We start from the raw sequence: 22,147 nt of genomic DNA on the forward strand, positions 1-22,147 counted from the left end.
AGTTCGAGTCCCGCGTTGGGCTCTGTGCTGACAGCTTAGAGGCTGGAGCCTTCTTCAGATTCTGTGTCTCCCTCTCTCTCTGCCCCTCCCGCATTCATGCTCTGTCTCTCTGCCTTTCAAAAATGAATAAATGCTAAAAAAAAAAAAAAAAAATCTTAAAAAAAACTGGCATTTTTTGAAAAAAAATTTGTTTTAATTTTTTTTTTTTTTTTTTTGAGAGAAAGACACAGAGTGTGAGTGGGGGAGAGGCAGAGAGAGGGAGACACAGAATCTGAAGCAGGATCCAGGCTCTGAGCTGTCTGCACAGAGCCTGACGTGGGGCTCAAACCCACAAACTGTGAGATCGTGACCTGAGCCGAAGGCAGATGTTTAACCGACTAAGCCACCCAGCACCCAAGAACTGGCATATTTTTCTAATGGCTTCATTGAGATATAATTCACACATCATTCGATTCATCTACTTAAAGTGCATGATTCAATGGCTTTTGGTCCACTCACAGAGTTGTGCATCCATCACCACAATCAATTCTAGAACATTTTCACTACCCAAGAAAGAAATGCTGCACCCATCAACAGTCACCCCCAACCCTCCACCCTCCCTAGCCCCTGTCAACCACTCATCTACTTTCTATCTTTATGGATTTGTCTATTCTGGATATTTCATATAAATGTAATCACATGATATACAGTCTTTTGTGACTGTCTTCTTTCACTGAGCATGTTTCCAAGCTTCATCCAGGTTGTGGCATGGACCATTACTTCATTTCTTTTTATTGCCAAGTAAAATTCCGTTTTATGGATATATCACATTTAGTTTATCGTTCATCAGTTGATGGGCATTTGAGTTGCGTTCCCACTTTGGGACTATTACAAATAAAGTCACTATGAATATTCTTATACGGGTTTTTGGATGGACATATGTCTTCATTTCTACTTAGATACAGGTAGAGAGACCTAAGGCATGGAATGACTGGATCATATGGTAACTCTAGGTTTAACTCTTTGAGGAACTGTTAGGCTGTCTGTTTTTTTAAAGTTTATTTACTTATTTTGAGAGAGAGAGAGAGAGTGCCAGAGGGGAGGGGCAGAGAGAGGGAGAGAGAATCCCAAGCAGGCTCCTTACTTGTCAGCGCAGAGCCCGATGAGGAGCTTGAACCAAACTGTGAGATCATGACCTGAGCCCAAGAGTTGGATGCTTAACCGACTGAGCCACCAAGGTGCCCCTAGACTGTTTTCCAAAGCAGGAATACCATTTTACATTTCCACAGGCAATGTATGAGTGTTCTACTTTCTTCACATCCTTACCAACACATGTTATTCTCTGTGGGTTTGATTATACCCATCCTAGTGGCTGTGACGCAATGTTTCATTGATTGCAATTCTCTGATGGCTAATGATGTTGAGTATCTTTTTATGGGCTTTTTGGCCATTTGTATATCTTCTTTAGAGAAATGTCTATTCAGATACTTCATTCTTTTTTTTTTTATTGTTGTCCTTTTATTACTGAGCTGTAATAATTCCTTATATATTCTAAACACAATCCCTTATCAAACACATGATTTACAAAAATTTACTCCCATTCTATGTGTTGTCTTTAGGAACTGGTATATCTTAGAAAAGGATCGCTAGAGCTCACAGTATGGTTTCTAGAGTACAACTTTAACGTTTATTTATTTTTGAGAGACAGAGAGAGACAGCACGAGCAGGGGAAGGGCAGAGAGAGAGGGAGACACGGAATCTGAAGCAGGCTCCAGGCTGTGAGCTGTCAGCACAGAGCCCAATGCAGGGCTCAAACCCACGAACCGCGAGATCATGACCTGAGCCGAAGTCGGACACTTAGCCAACTGAGCCACCCAGGCACCCCTAGAGTACAACTTTAAAAATAATGCTTAGCAATTAGCCTGCCAATGTTTTGACAAACAGTAATGGATTAATATAGAAATTAAAAAGAACTCATCTGAGGGGGCGCCTGGGTGGCTCAGTCGGTCGTGCATCCATCCGACTCTTGATTTCGGCTTAGGTCATGATATCACGATTATGGGATCAAGACCCGCATCAGCTCCTTGCTGGGCGTGGAGCCTGCTTAATAAAGAACTCATCTGGTGTAGAGAAAAATCAAAGTAATCTCCACAACATGCAACATCCTTTTTTGCCTTCCCTTCTCCCCACATAGCCTGCCAAGTGTTATATAAAATCTGAGTAAATTTGTTACTGAGAAGACGTAAGCATTCTTTGCTCTGATTTGTGTAGCAGAAGGAAAGCAGATAAGCTATTTGTATACAAAGGCATTACCATAGCAGGCCAGAGGCTGCTATCCTTAGAAAGGCCAGCTTGAAAGGTTGACCCTTGGATGCTGTCTGGAAACCTGAATTTGGAGACACTCCCCACCATTCCCAGAACTGATGAGTGGCTCACTGTCCTGAAACTGCATACACAATCTTGTTTATGCTGAACAGCTACTTTCTTTCTGGGAGTCTGGAATGTGGAGACGTGCTGGGCAGAAGGTATGTATGTGACGAATCCCCACTAAAAACCATGAGCCCCAAGTGTCTAACAAGCTTCTCTGGTAGACAGCACTTTGCATGTGTTGTTACAATTTGATGCCCGAGATGGGGCGCCTGGGTGGCGCAGTCGGTTGAGCGTCCGACTTCAGCCAGGTCACGATCTCGCGGTCCGTGAGTTCGAGCCCCGCGTCGGGCTCTGGGCTGATGGCTCGGAGCCTCGAGCCTGTTTCCGACTCTGTGTCTCCCTCTCTCTCTGCCCCTTCCCCGTTCATGCTCTGTCTCTCTCTGTCCCCAAAATAAATAAATGTTGAAAAAAAATTTTTTTTTTTAAAATAAAAAAAAAAAAACAATTTGATGCCCGAGAAATGAAGCACGTCCTGTGTGACTCCACTGGCAGAAGACTCTTGGAAGCTTATGTCTGGTTTCCTCCAGACTTCACCCTGTGAGCCTTTCACTTGCTGATTTTGCTTTGTAGGCTTTTGCTGTAATAAATCATAACCACGAGTACAACCTATATACTGAATTCTCTGAATCCCTGTAGTGAATCAACTAGGGGTAGTCTTGGGAGATTTACTCCAACACATTAGGAGATTTAGAAATTTAGCCTTTAGGATAGAATTAAGGGAAGCAGTCCTAACAACTGTTTAATATATACAGGCAAGATCTATAACCAAGTTCCTTTTAAAAATTTTATCAAAATCCTCACTTTAAATACAGGAAAAATGACATTAACTATTAAAAAAAAAAAACCAAAGTTACCTCAGTCATGAAAACTCTGAATATATAGTTCTCAAATCAGAATTAAAAAAAAAAAATCAGCTTCAATACTGCATAGGGATGCTGAAACGTGCCCACTTTCCCTGAACTCTCACTTTATCTTGGATTTCCACACTTCCTTTCCACCCCAAAGGAACAGACCATTCTATTCTAGTCAATCTCTCCTTTCAGCATGAGAACCCCAAAAGGCAAGGCAGTTACCAACGGGGACAATACAAAGGCTGATTAACAGCCACATAACAACAGATAATTTTCTTTTGCATAAATAGCAAAGGGCCCATAGGTTCATCTCCCTTGGGCACAGGGCACACAGTTCATGACCATGTTAATGAAAGTGATATGACTCTTTTGGGAGGAGGATGACGGCCTAAAGCATCTGATCTGTTTCAGAAACATTGCTATATGAAACGTTACAAGAAACGTCACCAGGATTAGTCACCAGAAGATTTAGTTTTAAGGGATTAGCTCTTCAAAATTTTTAAATAGCCTGGAAAAAAAAATAACTTTGACTAATTCAAATCACACACACACATACACACACACACGCACACACACACAAAGACATAGAAAGAATCTTGAGGGGGGTGCCTGGGTGGCTCAGTTGGTTGAGTGTCTGACTCTTGATTTTGGCTCAGATCCAGCCCTGTGTTGGGCTCTGCACTGACAGCGTGGAGCTTGCTTGGAATTCTCTCTCTCTTTCTCTCTCTCTGCCCCTCCCCTGCTTGCTCTCTCTCAAAAATAAATAAATAAACTTAAAATAAAATAAAATAAAATAAAATAAAATAAAATAAAATAAAATAAAATAAATCCTTTAATCATCTATATGACAGAAATTAGGTAGAGGGTAAACAGATGCTATCAACTGTTCTGTATAAATATTTTTTATAATAAAATGTTGGATGACGTGATGAAGGATCAAAACAAAACAAAACACTTAATACCCAAATTTCACCATGACTACTTTATCTAAGCATAAGAAAGATTTTTGAAAAGATAAATACATTTGCAGACACATATACAATGCATCCATATCCTAATCTGGCCTTGACTTTTGTACTTCTGTGGCCATCTTTGCCTCACCCCATTTTAGCAAGAATCCTACAAATTGGTTCAGCCAGCATCCCCCATCCTTTTTTTTTTTTTAATTCTGAAGTTAACACACAGTGTAGTCTTTTTTTTATCTAATAATTTATTTATTTTTTATAATTTACATCCAAATTAGTTAGTATATAGTAAAGCAATGATTTCAGTAGATTCCTTAATGCTCCTTACCCATTTAGCCCATACCCCCTCCCACAACCGCTCCAGCAACCCTCAGTTTGTTCTCCATATTTATGAGTCTCTTCTGTTTTGTCCCCCTCCCTGTTTTTATATTATTTTTGTTTCCCTTCCGTTATGTTCATCTGTTTTGTCTCTTAAAGTCCTCATATGAGTGAAGTCATATGATATTTGTCTTTCTCTGACTAATTTCACTTAGCATAATACCTTCCAGTTCCAACCACGTAGTTGCAAATGGCAAGATTTCATTCTTTTTGATTGCCAAGACATAGAGCGTAGTCTTGACTTAAGGAGTAGAACCCGGTGATTCATCTCTTATGAATCCCCGATCCTTAATATCTGGTCATCCTCAGTATCTGACTCCTCATCCTCCACTGCCCCCCAGTGATGTCTGCTTACCCTGGCCTGTCTTGAGGAGGAATCCTGCTAAATTGGGTTAGCTAGAATTTCTTTCTCCTGACGAGTCCTCTTAGTAGGTTTCCATCCACCAATCCCTCCAGCTTGCTCCCTGACTATAAATTCCCACTTTCCCTTGTATTCAGAGTTGAGCCCAATCTCTCTCCCCTACCACAAACATCACCATGGTAATAAAGTCTTGAATACAGACTTCCTTTTACAAGTGTCACAAGTAATTTTTCTCCTCATAATACTACCTATTGGGATGCCTGTATGGCTCAGCTGGTTTTGGCTCAGGTCATGATCTTACAGTTTGAGAGATCGAGCTCCGCATCGGGCTCTGTCGCCTGGTTGGGATTCTCTCTCTCTCTCTCTCTCTCTCTCTCTCTCTCTCTCTCTCTCTCTCTCTCCCCCCCCCACCCCCGGCTTTGTCTGTCCCTCCCCCGCTCACGTGCGCAAGCACTCTCTCAAAATAAATGAACATTTTTTAAAAACAAAAATAAGGGGCACCTGGGTGGCGCAGTCGGTTAAGCGTCCGACTTCAGCCAGGTCACGATCTCGCGGTCCGGGAGTTCGAGCCCCGCGTCGGGCTCTGGGCTGATGGCTCAGAGCCTGGAGCCTGTTTCCGATTCTGTGTCTCCCTCTCTCTCTGCCCCTCCCCCGTTCATGCTCTGTCTCTCTCTGTCCCAAAAATAAATAAACGTTGAAAAAAAAAAAAAAACAAAAATAAAAACAAACAAACAAAAAGAACACACCACCACCCACACCCACCAGCAGAGTCACTAAAGTTGAAAAAACCAACAACACCAAATGTTGGCAAGTTGTGGAGCAACCAGCACTCTTATTATACAATGTGGGTGAGGGTATAAAATGTACAACCACTCTGGAAAAGGCCAGCAGTTTCTTATAAAACTCAGCATACACCCACCGCATGATGCAACAATTCCACTTTTAGGTCTCTCCTCAAGAGAAATGAAAATATATGCTCACAAAAAGACTTCTACAAGGATGTAGCATTGACAGCAGCTAATATCCAAAATCTAGAAGTAGCTCAGTTGTCCAAGAAGAGGGGAATAGATCTTAAAAATCAACAACTGTGTTAAAAAGAAAACCACAGGCCCAAATAAAGTCACTTATGCTAGGCCATGTCACCAACCTGGGGCTTAATCATCTAACCTAACTGCACTTTCAACCTCCCCTAGAAACGTAATCTTAACCAGTCAAGCATTTTCTCGTCAGTGCCAATAAGGTAACTTGTCACATGGGCCCTCTCCATGGACGTGGCCATGGAAAGGGTGACTGCCCAAAATAAACCTTTCTTTCTGTGTATGACTTCTTTGTTCTACTTTTAAAAATTTCTCCCTTTCTGTAGCTCTTTGGAGTTCCTTTCTACCTGCTAGAATGGATGCTGCCCAATTAATGACTTGTTTAATAAAGCCAATTATATCTTCAAATTTATTCAGCTGAATTGCGGTTTTTAACAGATCAGGTGGGATCCAAAGAAAAACCTGTGATGGCATGAGGAGACAATGAGAAGCACAGCCCTGCAAGCCCTTTTGAGTTCATGGTCTTTCTCACCATTCCTGAGGGCCACTGGCAGGCTCCTCTCCGTGGAGCTCCCCATCCGATTGGCTTCCCAGTCTAGGGTTACTGGTCAGTCTAGCCCCAGTCCTTAGCCCTTGGTTCAATCCGCAATTCCATGTTGGAATCCCTTCCCTAGTTCTAGTCCACAGTCTCCATTAATGGAGTCTGCTGGCTTAATCCAGACTGGACGTTACCGGCGGTATGCACAGGGCCTGCTATGAGCCAATCTGCAGTAACTTCTAAACCCCAGCCCTTGGTTCCGTCTTCAGATTCCATGCGGGGAACTACCGGTGGCAGCTGCAAGTCTCCCTTTGTTTGGAATCAGCCCACAGCCCCCATTCTTTGACGTCTGCTGGTTCAACCTTTTCCCCACTCCCTAGTTCTCTGGTTACTGCTGGTGTCTACAGTTCCATTTCCTCAGTACTGTTGCTTTCTGTTATGTGCACATGAAGTAAAAGCTTAAGTCAAAGAAAAATAATAAATAAATAAACAAATGAATGGGATCCTTAAAATCTAAAGAATTGAGTGCCCACCTTCTGGTGCATCTGCTTATTTCATATCTAAGAACTATGGTCCCAGAAGCCATAAATAGATGTTTATGTTTTGAGTCCTAAAGAACTTGGCTTGGTAACTGTTAGGAGCCCCAAAATAATGCCAGACAGAAAAAAGCCAGTCAGAAGCACAGAATACTCTCCATTCACGGATAAGTGGTAAAAACCAACTAATGCATTTGGTACTTTCTCTTCCATAGCTTCCATCCAAAGCCGGTCTAATGATGCACTAACTTTCATATCATGGACTATCAAGCCCCTTCTTCCACATCTCTCCCTCTCTCCCGGAGGAGGACCCTTCCAAAAAGCAGATTTGCTGCCTGAGACTCATGCTGATGCTGCAGATACAGTGAGTGAAAGAATTATTAGATTCAATATAAGGCCAGGATTTCCCGGGGGGGGGGGGGGGAAACCCTCAGGAAAAAGAAGTCATTTCATAAGCAATCCTTACAATGTACCTCTTCCTATAGGAAGTCCTCCCAATCCCTTTATTTTAAATACAAAATACCAGTTGGGGTTGATGTATCAGCCTAAAACAACCTCAGTCAAGGTCTGGTTTGGGCTGCTTATAAAAAATAAGCTGATGGTACGAAGGAAAGATGACAAATTAAGCACAGATTTAGCAATTATTCCTGAGGCTACGAACTCACACTAAGCGCCCACTGTAAACCCTTTTAAAGATCATTTTAAAAAGTAAATAGTAGCTGAGTTGCAGTGATCACAGATATACACCTACGGGACACATTGTAAAAGAATTCTACCGTTACAAAATTGGGTAGTTGTAACTTGGGATAAAATTATTCTTACCCATAATCAAAAGGGATTTATCTCAAAAACCTGAAAATGTGCTCTGGAAAAATACATTGGTTGATCCAAAATGTGGCTCCAGCAAGATAAAAATACTAAGGGCAAAAATGTATGTGAAGATTTTGGAGAAAAATTTGTTATAAATAAAGAGGAAAAACACTATTTCTAAACTACTGTGATTTTACAAAGTATGTGATTCTAAATAGGTACATGCATCTAAATTTAAAATGTAAATTTTGCAAGTAGGCATTCGATATGTTCACCTACATACTTAAAAGTACATGTATTTTCAGGGCGCGTGGGTGGCTCAGTCGGTTAAGTGTCCAGCTTCAGCTCAGGTCATGATCTTGTGGTTCATGAGTTCAAGCCCCATGTCAGGTTCTGTGCTGACAGCTCAGAGCCTGGAGCCTGCTTCAGATTGTGTCCCCCTCTCTTTCTCTGCCATCCCCCACCCCGCCCACTTGCACTCTGTCTCTCTCTCTCAAAAAAACAAAAAAAATTAACATTAAAAAAAATACACATATTTTCAAGTGGACCAAACCTTTTTTTTTTTTTTTTGTCCTTTTTAATAGGAAAAATGGAGGAATTTTATATTTGGAATTGTCTTATAGTTGAGCAACATGGTACATGCTGAATTTCAATAAAGCAAAACTGATTCACCACAGCTAGCCTACTAACCACATAACCAAGCAGAGCTCTGGTTCCTTCTATCAGAAGCACAAAAAACTAATAGGTTTGATCACATTTAGTGACTTGTTTCACCCCCATTTCATAATCGTTCAGAGATTATAACTTGAAACAAGTCAACAGTAGGTGTCCAGGATTCATTCCTGAACCCTTGACGTCCCCTCGGTCAGGATCTGCAGTGGATCTCAACACTTGAAGCCAACTCCTCTGCCTATCTCTGCATCCCTCCCCACCACCCACCCCCAATTCCATTGGCCTCACCCACCCAGCTGATCTAATTTCCTACCACAGCCAATCTGCTCCCTCCATTCCCAGTAAAGTGGAATTTTCCCTCCTAACAGCTCCTCTGACTGGAATAGCTGTCCCCCAACTCCATCCTGTACAACCCAACATTCTCCATGAAACTGTCCTGACGACCTCCTTAGCCCACAACACCCTGGCTTCCACTCCCCAAACCCTTGTGCAACGCAGGCACAACTCAGCACTTACGTGCTCTTGTAAATTATTCTGTGGTTGCTTCAGGTATATTCTTTTTCCTAAGAGAAAATAATTGTGAGAGCAGGAACTAAGACCAATGATCCTTCCAGATACCCTCCACAGTTGATTGTTACTTGACTGAATGTTGTCTAATGACCTCATGCCATTTCAAGTGGAGGATGCTTTGGTCCCTGTTCAAGGACAAACTAAAAGAAAAACAGGAGTAGTGCCTTCTGTAAACAACTCTTTTTGGCAAACCTCTGAGACTGTGCCAGTATTAACCTATGGCCTGAGTCACAGAGCATTTGCCATGGGGTGATTGCGGATAACACAAAAAAAGGAAGATGACCACATCCTGCTTTCTAGAGTTGCAAAAGGTTCTCCATCCACCCAGCCCATCAGTGAAAGAGCTTGTCAAAGTAGAAATCTTTAAAAATACCCAGAACTTGGCCACTCCTCACTGCCTCTACTACCACAGCCCTGACACCCATCACCTGGAGCACTGCAACAGCCTCCTACCTGGTTTCCCTGCACCTGTCCTCACCTCCGCACAATCTCCTCTCAACAGGGACCTACATGGGCCTGTTAAAATACTGGTCAGATTGAGTCAAAAGTCTCAGATCATAGACCAGTCTGACTCCTGGCAGGAAAATAGAAGGCACATTCAAAGTGGGTGATTTGAGGAGAGTTTATAAAGGAACTAGTTACAAAGGTGTGGGCAAACACTGCTTTCCTAAGGGAAACCATAGGAGAGTGCAGTACTCTGGGGCAGGCAACACAGGGCTACTCAGTCCCCTCCTAGGCATGGAAGTGTGAAGAGAAGGAGTGAAGAGGGCACCAGGGAGCTCCAATGGAAGGTGTCTGATAAGAGTCGTGAGTGCCTCCACTCTAAACACCCTGCAGACCGTGCAATCCTGCAGGAAAGGAGTAAATGTGCTGATCTCATTCTCCCTCCCTCTCATCCCCTATCAATACAAACACAGCCAAATACACCCAGAAGACATAAGGCAAGGGAACCTGTCCATGCAGGTGACCTCTTGGGGCACATTTGTAGACAGGGTGGAAAAGGGTAGAGTGGATCTGGGGAGGTAAACAGAAAACTATCCAGCCAAATGGCTTCTCATCACAATCAGGGTATTCGAAAGTATACTTACAATGGTCTGTAAGGCCCTACAAGATCTGACCTTATCTCCTATTCTCCTGTTTACTAATCTCTCTCCTCACAGTGGCTCTCCACTCACCGGGCACTAGAAGGCCTCAGGTCCTTTACACTTACTGCTTTCTCCGCCCAGAATGCTTTTCCCCCAGACACACAGGGCTTGCTTCCTTACTTATTTCAGGTCTCAGTGCAAGTGGCAGGCACATCATCAGAGGCCTTCCCTTACCTCCTTATATAAAACTCTTCTGCTCCTACCTGACCCTTTCCTGGCATAGTCCATGTCTCTTATCCTACTTTCTTTTTCTCTACAGCACTTCTAAGTAAATTAGATAGATACATAGATAGATAGATAGATAGATAGATAGATAGATAGATAGACGGATAGATTTCCCCCCATTTTGTTGACTGCCTCCCTGGCCCAGAACAAAGTTTCATAAAGGCACCAGCTTGGCCTCTTTTGTTCACTGCCTTGTGTCCAATGCCTTGAACAGTGCGTGGCACATAGAAGGCACCCAAGTAGTTGTTGAATAAAAATGTGAATGAATAGTACAGAAGAATCCATAGCTAAGGGCTCTTTATTGTTTATAGGTTTAAATTCCTATAATCAAAGTGTTGTTGAACAAATAATTAAGTCTCCTGATAATCAGATAGGAATCAGGAGACAAACATTTGTTCCTATTGGCAATGGCACAAAATTGAACCCTGCTGGTAAATCCCTATGAATAAATGGACAGAACCGAAAGAATAACAGTAGTATCTTCTGTAGACAACTCCTCCTGACGGAGTTTCTTATGAATATATATCATCATTAACCTACCAAACTAGTACTTCTCTAAGCCTCGGTTTTCTTGTCTGTGAAATGGAAAAGGACTGAATGATACAATCTATATGGTGGGCATTTAGCACAGAACTGGGACCCAGTAAATGGATACTACTGATTATTAGTGCTGGCACTGAGGTAACCATTAGTATGAGATACTATATCATCTTCCTACTCTCTGGAACCGTTTATCCCAGACTTTTAAAATGTGAGCTGGAAGAATGACACGGAAAAGACATATAAGATGCTCTATTATTGAACACACAGTAGAGCCTAGATTTGAAAGACACCATATTATAACCATGTTCCATATCAGAAACCTAGCTTCCACACCTGGCCCAGGCCTTGGCTGACCCTTTGGCAGCCCAGAATCTTGCTCATCCATTTAAAAAAAAATTTTTTTTTAATGTTTATTCATTTTTGAGAGAGATACAGAGCGTGAGTGGTGGAGGAGCAGAGAGAGAGAGAGGGACACAGAACTCGAAGCAGCCTCTAGGCTCTGAGCTCTCAGCACAGAGCCTGATGCGGGGCTCAAACTCACAAACTGTGAGATCATGACCTGAGCTGAAGTCAGATGCTCAACCGACTGAGCCGCCCAGGCACCCCTTGCTGCATCCATTTTTGCATCACTTATTATGCCTAGACATTTAAAATATAAGTGCTAGTGTTTCTTGGCAGGAACTAAGCAGGGGCACTTCACTAAAAAAAAAAAAAAGTAGTACAGGAAAAAGAGAGCAGATCAGTGAAACTCCTGTTAATGTTCCTGTTTTTGACTTGCCCCTTAAACATGGAAGTCTGTTCTGGTCTCTAAATGAACAGACCCACTTCTGATTCCCTTTTCTCTGCTAGTATTCTATCCATATTCTTAAGTGCTGAGTCAGTTCAGTTAACTATATAAAAAGTAACTTAATAGTGTTACATCACATACCAAGGAACAAGCTTGACCTGAATAAACTCTACAGTCTGTTACTTACGAACACTGCAAAGATCCTGTAGGTTTCATTGGTGGAAGATTTCTTTGCAATCTTTTACAAAAGGTTTCTGTAGAAAGACACACTGGTGGGCTAAGCTGGGGGGCTAGATTCAAAAGGTAAGGGTTTCCTTTCAATCCTAAAACCTATGTAGCATAAATTCCAGTTACAATATTCTTTCTGCTACCATGTGTATAATTGTCTATTCAAGTCTGGTTTTTTTTGTTTTTAATTTATAATTATACTTATAGTCATAAATATACAATATGATAACTATCACTATGAATTTTGCCTAAATACAGGATTCCAAATTCAGGTATGAAAGTCAAAGCAGGTCCCTCCAAGGTTAAGCCTGGAGACCGATCTTAATACGAGATCTTATTCAGAAAGCAGCCTGATGCTTATCTGTTAGTGCTAAAAAGAACCATCTCAACCACTTCTAAGGACAGGCAAACATTTCCACAAGAACTTGGGAACAATTCCAATTGCAGAAGGAAAAGGAAAACAAAACTAGAGTTCACTACTCATTCCTCAAGCGCTTTTCAAAGTGATAGGTTTGAGGCCTCAATGAATGAAGGATAAGTTGTCTAAAATTTCATTTTAATTAGCGCTTTTCAAATAGTACTGTTTTCCTGTCTGTTTTCCTCATCCAGGTTGTGTCATGCCCATGGTCAGGAAAGGTTTTATTTCTTTGTACTTCCAGCGTTGAACATCGTGTGTCCAATACTTTGCTGGTGCTCAAATAACATGCCCACCCACGAGGTAGGCCCTACAGGATCTGGCCCCGTGGGTCAGTAATTAAACAGATCATGGAATGGCATGACCGCAGTCTGGCCGTTCCTCTTCCCCTCTATGTCCCCAAACTACGAGCAAGGTGAGGAAAGTGCACTATCCATCCGAGAACCTCCCAATGTCCCGGCGGAATGAAACAAGCTGCCTGACCCGCCCGGGGTGCTTCAGTCCTCCAAGGCACAGAACACTATTCTCTCCGCTTCCTTAAGCAGAGAGGACCCAGGTACTGTCCTCTCCTCCAAACCCAACCCTGAGAACGACCCCTCCCCAACCCGGCCCCACAAATGCTCCATTCCCAAGCCGAAGCCTGGGCGCCCAGAACTGCCCAGAGCTTCCCAGAGGGGAGGCGCCGCGGTGCACTGTGGGAGTCGTAGTTCCCCGGTGAGTTTCGCACCCCGACGGCCCTGCGGACCGGACTCTCGCTCCCAGAAGCCCCCGCGCGGGCGCCTCGCTCAACCCGGCCGCCTCACCTGTTCTATGGACGTGACTGTTTCCACCGAGTCGTCCTGCAACCGCTCCCGCGCGTGCTCCGGCCTCAGACTGTACAGCGGCTCTGACCACACAGGTGAGGAAGATGGAGGGCAATAGTAGGTGAAGGAACTCGGAGAAGCCATGATCAGGAGAGCAGCGGGCGGTGTATAGTACTCCCTTCGTCAAACAACAACGCGCATTGAAACTCAAACGGGCTAAGGCGCTACGGAGAGCGAATAGAGTCAAAAAGTCTTTGAACGCGAATTTCTCTCCACCCACCTACACATCTTAAAGGAGAGAGTTATTGGGATGCTTCCGCCCCCCATTGGGCAGAGTTGCTGCTGCAGGAGACTCAGCTTCTTGGCGCGCAAGGAAGGGAGGACGTGTCTGTCCATCTGGATTTCATTTCAGAGAGATGGTGTAGGACGCCTCGGTTCGTTACGCAAAGTAACACACGCACGCAGGCACACTTCAATATTGTGCTAATTGCCACTTAATTGTAATGACAGTAGTTCGCAGTTTCGAGTGCCCAAGAACTGTGAGTGTAACCGTAAAAACATTTGACAGCTCTCCTGACTCAGACACTCTATCACTAACAGAATTCTGGACACCTTTGGGTGCATGACAGCCGCCTGGGGAGAAGCCGGTGGCTTGTCAACAAGGGAATTGCTTTCTCGTTACTGGCGCGATGATGGAGGGAAGGGGCGTTGTAGTTGTTTCCTATCCCCCAGGGAGTTACGATGCAGTAGTGGGAAGTAAAGTGCAGTAGCAGGAACAAGTATAAGTGAAACGACAAAGGAAATATTCAGTAGTTTTTTGGGGAGCACCTACTCTATGTCAAACACTGCGCTAGGCCCCAGGAATACAAAAGTGAACAAAACAAACAAGGCTCCTGCCCTTGGGAACCTTAGAGTCTAGTGGAATAGACAGAATTAATGAATGAACACAATATATGAAGACTTGTGATAAATGGTATGAAAGAAAATAACAGGGTCTACAAAAGAGAGGAAAGGAGGAGGGGACTAATTAGAGTGAGTGGTCAGGCCCAGCCTCTTTGACGTCTCTCTGAGACCCAAAAGATGACAAGGAGCCATCCACATGAACCGTATGAGCTCCACTAGAGGAAGGAACAAGTTTGAGAGAACATTGCCACAAATATACACATGTATGTTTATTAATTCTGATAATTTAATCTGAAGGTGTTCAGAATAAAATTCTTACTGAGTGGGATTAATCATCATATACACCTCCATAAAAATGTTAAAAGTTGTGATTTTAGGAAAATCCTATTTTGGACAAGGAGTAGAAGAGAATCTCTTTAAGGGCCCACATCAAAAGGACTACATCAAAATTATAATACCAAGAGTCGCAGCAGGGCAGAGGTGCTATATTAACAGACTTTCCAGATAGACTCAGACAACCTCCTGCCCAGAGTACTTTACTCTGTTCCCACTCATTTCCAAGTCCCATGTCTTGGGCCCAAGGAGCTGCGGTGTGGTATTTCACAACCAAATATTCCCCTCTTATCTGTCTCTGGTGTTAAATAGAAGTGCTCAGAAAGATTCTAAAGCTGAGGCTGGGATGGCCTAAAGGCCTCAGGCAGGTAAACTATCACCATGCCCATTTCAGTGATAGTGTTGCTGAATTAAATCCTGTTGGTGGCAGGATGTTTCCAAATCTGAGAATAAGAGGCTCTGTGGGTTAGGGTCAAGGATATGGCTGCACTATACTTCCCTCTCTATTGGTATCTTATTGTCTTTCCCTTAGTTCTGTTTTGGAAAAAAAAAAAAAGGTCTGATAAGGTCTGAGTCACATCTAAGGATTCAGCCTTTGTAAAGAGTTGCTTTGCAGGCTAGAAATTTAAATTGAGCTACTGAAAGAGTAGCTGGAATTGTTTTGTAACAAATTGTTTTACCTGTTACAGGTGCACCTAAAGCAATTGCAAATTGTATTTGAAAATAGAAATCCGTTTCTGAAATGCAGTCTCCTCTACAATAGGATCCGAAAGGGACATGGCAAGAGTCTCCTGCAGGATGCTGTCTATTCATTCAATAGGTATTTATTGAGTACCCGTTATGTGCTGGGCACTGAGTTAAGTGCTGAGGAGACAGTGGTGAAAAAGCCAGACACAGTCTCAACCCTTACAGGGCTCATGATTTACCAGAAGAAACAGACGTTAAACAATTGTTACAAAATTGACCATTTCATTACAGTTGGGGGAAATGGCATGAGGGGGGAAAGAAGCATAGGCCATTGTGAGATTGTGTAACAGGGGAAACTTACTACGGTAGCCTGGAAGATCAGGAAAGACTCACATGAGGAACTGAATTAATGAAGGCAGGGTGAGGAGACATCCCAGGCAGAGAAAATTCAGTGACAACCAAAAAAATCAAGTGAAACATAGAATGAAAAATATGGGGACTTTGTACTCTCCATAGCCCTGAGAGGACTCTTCATCCTTGGATCAGCAGTGGCCCACCAGTTATCCTTCCTCTAGGTTTGATAAAACCACTGATTCAAGAAGCAGAATGAACGTAAATACTGGCAGTATGGCAAAGGATGATGTACTTAGAGGAGAAAATAATGATAATTAATAGGAACTCCAGCTTGGACTACAGATGGTTTGGGTTTATTTTACTCAAATGCCTGATGTATTTCTAAATTAAGCTGTGAATTATAGTTGTTTCTTTAAAAATAATAGAAAATGTTGATAATATTGTTTTGTACTTTCAAGAGCAAGAACACAAGAAAAAAAAATAATGACCTAAATGAACCACTAGAGGTCGCTCCTGACCCTAGAGGAAACTTCTCCAGTAGGCTTCAAAACTGCTCTCACTGCATTAGTCACAGAACTCCATATGTCGGCATGAATTGTTTCTTTTAATATAATATCTTGTGAAAGTATGTGATCATACACATCTTGGAAAGATTAGAATATGTAAATAACTGATCTATTGTCCTGCTAGATCATTCAATTTCCTCTCCACATTTCCTCTTCTACCAGCATTTGTGACCTCTTATTCTGTCCTCCCTGGTCCTCCTGTTTCCCTGGACAGAATGACTGCCCAGCTCTTTCTGACATAGGGCCAGCCCCCCCACCTCTCCTTATGTGCAGCCCCGCCCCTCATGCCCCACCCCAGGATGTCACTCCAGCAGTTCTCCCTTGCCTCTCTTAAAACATCATAACCCTGTACTTGATTATGTCCATCACCCTCAAACAGGCTACTTCTCCATTTTGGGGGAGGAAGGGGGAGATATTTTTAACCCTTTTGCTTCCACCCTCCTTCAGCTACCTTCCTATTACTCATTTCCTCCCTACCAATGTCTCTAATTCCTCTTCTCCAAGTACTTCTTGAACCCATTCCCATAGGACTTCCCCAGCAACTCTTGTCAAGTCCCAGTTAAACTCCATGTTGCTAAATCCAAGGGCCAGTTCTCAGTCCTTATCTGTCTTCCTGCTTGACTTCCTAGCAATATTTGTTATTAACATTCCCTTCTCACCGAAATATTTTCTTTCCTGTAGTGTCTAGCACTAGCCTTTGCTACTGCTTCATCTTCCTGACACCTTAACTTTGGAGCACCCCAGGGCTCTGTCTACACTCATCTCCTGTGAACTCGATTAGTCTCAATGTTTTAAATACCACCATTGGGTTGAAAATTGCCTCATTTATATCTCCAGCCTGGATCTCTCTCCTGAAGTCTGAGTTCATATCTAATATCCTGTTTTCATTTTCACTTACATAGCTAACAAGCATCTCAAATAGTATGTCCGCAACAGAGCCTTGTGGCCTTCCCTTCCAAACCTACGCACTCAGTCTTCCCCATCTCAGTTATGCTAACTTCATGCCTCCGCTTGGAGTTCACTCTTGATGCCTCTCTTTCTCTCACTCCCCATAAATCCTGTTGACGATATATCCAGAATCTGACCACTGCTTACCGATTCCATTGCTAGTGTCCCGGTCCAAACCAGGTTACTGTTACGTGGATTCTTACACTCATCTCTTAACTCCTCATTTTCCTTGTTTGTGCTCTTGCCCCCCATGCAGCTGAGTATAAACTCAAAAGCCAGACTAAACCCTTTCAATATAAGCAAAGTTACCCTTTTGCTCAAAGCTTTCTTCTCATCTCACTCAGAGTCAACATCAAGGTCCTTAACCATGGCCTAGAGGGCCCTAATGAGCTGGCCTTTTCTCCTTGTACTCTCCTACTTGCTCACTCTGTCCCCCTGCAGGGGCCGCCTTCCTTTCTTTGTACACTCCAGGCACATGCCAGCCTCAGAGCGCTTATGCTCGCTATTCCCTCTCTGCAATGCTCTGCCCCCAGGTATAGACGAGGCTTGTCTGCCCACATCTTATAGTCTTTATTCAAATTCTTTACTTAAATTCCTTTAACTTCAGGCCTTTCCTGACCTCCACATATAAATTGAAATGCCATCATCCTGCACTAATACTGTCTTTATTTTTCTCCATAGCACTTTATCACCAGCTGACAGACCTTATGTTTAATGCATTTATTTTATTTACCAGAATAAAAGCTCTCAAGGCAGAGATTTTTGTATTGTTCAGTGCTTATTCTCTGGCACGTAACAGGCAGTGAGTAAGTTCAATGATTTGAGTGATTTCCAGTCATTATAATAAACATTTGAATATTCATTTCTGTAACATACTATAGAAGATAATAACAGTGAACATAATATTAGCCTTATCTTTCAGGAGCTCACTAGCTAATAAAAATAGATACTGTATAAATATAAGATAAATAAATATATTTAAGCAAATATAAAATATTTAAATCTATAAACAAACTAAGACAGTATATATACAAGCTACACTGGGAGAATAGGAAAGGAGCAGTTAATTTTAAAGTTTTTTTAAAGTTCATTCATTTATAATCTCTACGCCTAATGTGGGGCTCAAACTCATGACCCCAAAATCAAAAGTCACGTGCTCTTCTGACTGAGTCAGCCAGGCACCCCAGGAGTAGTTAGTTTTAATCTATTTAATGAGGGTAGCACTTTAATATGTAACATTTGTATTTAGTAATATTTTCAGTAGAATAAATATTCTCTGGTAATAATTTTTTAAGTTTATTTGTTTTGAGAGAGAGAGGGAGAGAGCACACCAGCACAGGAGGGGCAGAGAGAAAGGGAGAGAGAGAGAATCCCAAGCAGGCTGTGCACTGTCAGCACAGAACCTGTCGAGGGCCTGAAACTCATGAACTGAGAGATCATGACCTGAATGGAAATCAAGAGTTGGACGCTTAACTGACTGAGCCACTCAGGTGCGCCTCTGATAATAATTTTTAAATGACTATGCTAGAATTTGGAAATTGTGAAATTCTATTTTTTATTCTTATTTCCTGTAGCACACAAAAGGAAATATAAAAGGCTTCAAATCATTCATAAAAGAATAGCTTTCTGAGTACAATGATTTTATGGCACAGGGAACAACTGCGCTTCTCAGAAATCAATAAATCGCCAGTTACACATACCTGCATTATTTTATTGTGTCATATGTTTGATATAAAACTAATCAAATTATATATTATTCATCATTACCTATACTCTATTACTGAAAACCTGTATGAAAGAATTGACTCTTAGTCCTGGTTGATCGTGGCAAAAACTATTTGACCAGCAGATACAAAATTGAAGCCAGTTAAAGAGCACTGTTTGCAATGACAAGCCTGAGACCTGACTTGAGAAACTGTTGAGAGATAATGCGAGGTATACACTCCAGAGCATACCGGTGACTCTCAACCCAGGCTGTGCCTTTGAAAATACAGATTATCCCAGGCACCAGCCCAGGCCCACTGAGTCGGAATCCCTGGGGCTGGAGCACTGGCACATGCATTTTTTAATGCTCCACACGTGATGCTGATCCACAGCTGGGGTTGGGAGCCACCAGGAACCTTTCTGTGTGGCAGAAATGCTGGCTGTCCACCAGAGTTCTGCTCCCCTTCCATAGCAGGTAGTCACGGCTGGGCACTGACTGCCCAGCAGTCCCCCTGGCATTTAGGCAGGGCTTTGTGAGTGAGTTCTGACCAGTGGAACGTAGGCAAAAGTGACATCCACCACATCCAGGCCTAGCCCTTTAAAACCTACTTGACTGTCTACTTCCTCTCTTCCCCTCTCCCCCAGCAGGATGTCAGTGCCCAGGGCAGCCCTCCATGTTCAAAAGAGCCTCATACCAGGTGTCCTCAAAGTTCAAAATCTTAATTAACAAAGAGATCTTTGGTGTTTTACTCTGCTGGACAAATGACCATAATCCCTTTATAGTTATTTTCTGGATAAATGTTGTGACCTCTTTCAAATGCACATTTAAAAAAAATTTTTTTTAATGTTTATTTATTTCTGAGAGAGAGAGAGAGAGAGACAGAGCGTGAGCAGGGGAGGGGCAGAGAGGGGGAGATACAGAATCCGAAGCAGGCTCCAGGCTCTGAGCTGTCAGCACAGAGCCCGACACGGGGCTCGAACCCACAAACTGTGAGATCATGACCTGAGCTGAAGGCAGACACCTAACCGACTGAGCCACCCCGGCACCCTCAAATGTGTATTCTCACTACTCCTTTCAAATAGCCTTTTTCAAGTTTGGAACTTACGAGCACAGGGTCAACTCTCTCCTTCCCTGTTAAGTGTCCCAAAGTTTTGTCTTCCCTACAGGGTGTCACAAAACCCCTCCTCCCCTGCTGTGTACAAGACAGTCGTAGAGGGGGTCTTAGGTGTATAGTTAGAAAAAGAAAACCTGTAGTCTTGAAGTGTGAGGGCCCTGGAATGTGGTACTTCCCAATCCTTAGTTGGTGAGCACTTTCCTCCATCCTTCCTGCAAGGCAGATCTTACAAAATGCAGTGTGTTGCTTTTAAATTGAGTCCACAGTGGGGGTCTTTATTGAAGATAGCAGATCTCTGCCACCCTGGGTGCCTAAGTGACTGTGGAACACAGCCATCCCCGCTCCCACCTCCTTGCTGCCCATCAGACTTTACCTAAGAGGAAAGTCTTTATATGTGAGCACCTGAGATTTAAGGGTTTATCTGTTACAGTATCCAACATTACCTTAACTGATACATATAATGACTCATTCCTACATAGATTCCTAACTGCAGGTTATATCTAGTCCTTCCCAAACATAGCTTTGACCGTAAAAGTTGGGTATGACATACATTGCCTGGTTGGTGGTTACTAGTTATATCTCTCAGTTCTAGTCTCATAAAGGGAAGAATCTTCTGAGGTTTTCCCGTCATGAAGTCCTCCACACTGACATGCCAGACTACCTATTAGGAAGCCACAGGAAAGACAACTTTCATGTCCTGTTCTGAGATAACGAAATCACTCCTAAAAACTCTGTGCACAGGAAATATCTGATGAGGCTTGTGGATTTATTCTTTGTCATGGGCTGATTTGTGTCTCCCTATTTCATATGTCAGAGTGTGACTATTTCCAAAGATAGAGGCTTTAAAGAGGTAAGTAAGGTAAAATGAGGTCTTTGTTTGGGCCCTAATCCAATGTGACTGGTGTCTTTGTAAGAAGAGAAGAGTAGGACACAGAAAGGCACAGAACATATGAACATGAAGATGGCCAGGTGGAAGGAGAGAGGCCTCAGAAGAAGCCAACCCTGCCAGCACGTTGACCTTGGACTTCTAGCCTTGAGAACTGTGAGAAAATAAATTTATATTGTTTAAGCTACCCGGTGTGTGGTACTTTGTGATGGCAGTCCAAGCCGACTAGTACAGTCTTGAAGGTGGTGGCCAGGACAGCAAGGACAACCTGAAGTGGTACTGTGGGACATTTTGTGTTAGCTTGAATTAGCATCATGTTTCTTTCCTTTGGTCCCCAACCCCACCCCACCCCGCCCCCCACCCATCGCTTCTCGGCCTTTTGGCTAAGATCAAGTATGGTCCCCAACCCCAGTATGACAACTTACTTTCTCCCCTCTTCTATTATTTGATTCTCTTTCCCCCTTTCTCTATGAGAGAGAGAAAGGAAAAAGGATGGGAGCACCTGGCTGGCCCAGTCGGTAGAGCATGAGACTCTTGATCTCGGGGTTGTAAGTTCAAGTTCCTTATTGGATGTAGAGATTACTTAAAAATAAAACCTTAAAAAAAAAAAAAAAAGGAAAACGAATGTGAATGAACAGAAGACAATACTGAGATGATGGGGAAAGGGAGCTGTCCTGTTTCTTCTAACCCTGAGATAAGGCAGAAATCCTCCTACAAGGTGATCACATCACTTATGTCACCCAAAGTTGGAAACGTGTGTGAGTCTGGAAGATGCATAGGGTTGTGCTAACCAGGAGTCTCACGGTCCAGGTGTGTTGGCCTCAGCAGTGGGCTGCCTACTGGTACATCTCTCCAGTTATTCAGCCGTTGCTATGGCAGATCCCACAGTGGTGCCCCTTCTGGCTGTTCAGGGAGCATGCTCAGTGTGATTGGGTTGGGGGTGGCAGGAAGCAGGGGCAGGCACTTGTCTCTTTGGTAAAAGAATGAGTATCACATAACTGAGAGACTGATTCTTTTTTTCTTTTTAATGTTTTTATTTTTATTTTTGAAGGAGGGAGGGACAGACCATGAGTGGGGGAGGAGCAGAGCGAGAGGGAGGCATAGAATTTGAAGCAGGCTCCAGGCTCTAAGCTGTCAGCACGGAGCCCGATTCAGGGCTCAAACTCACAAACTGTGAGATCATGACCTGAGCTGAAGTCAGACACTTAACCGACTGAGCCACCCAGGCGCCCCCTGAGAGACTGATTCTTGAAGGCTTCCTGTGGGAGAGACATCCAGCAACCATTCCTCAAATGTCTCCCAGTTCTACTGAAATCTGTCCCAGTGCAAGTTGACCTCAACTGGGGAGGATGCCCGCATGTCCCACTGAGTGCTGACG

The 22,147-nt window shown here is 43.1% G+C and overlaps 1 protein-coding gene across 1 annotated transcript in view; it reads right to left on the reverse strand.

The window, feature by feature from the left end:
* The window catches only part of FNTB (farnesyltransferase, CAAX box, beta), a 67,828-nt gene extending 54,344 nt beyond the window's left edge, over window positions 1-13,484 (reverse strand). The window contains exon 1 of the mRNA XM_047079506.1: window positions 13,274-13,484. Within this exon, the coding sequence (XP_046935462.1) occupies window positions 13,274-13,417 (144 nt within the window). The 5' untranslated portion in view covers window positions 13,418-13,484. The remainder of the gene's footprint in view (window positions 1-13,273) is intronic.
* Between the last annotated feature and the right edge of the window lie 8,663 nt (window positions 13,485-22,147).

Source organism: Lynx rufus, unplaced genomic scaffold (assembly GCF_022079265.1).
Source record: "Lynx rufus isolate CCGP_SWC_20201006 ecotype Redwood Valley unplaced genomic scaffold, mLynRuf1.p SCAF_17, whole genome shotgun sequence".
Taxonomy (NCBI): domain Eukaryota; kingdom Metazoa; phylum Chordata; class Mammalia; order Carnivora; family Felidae; genus Lynx; species Lynx rufus.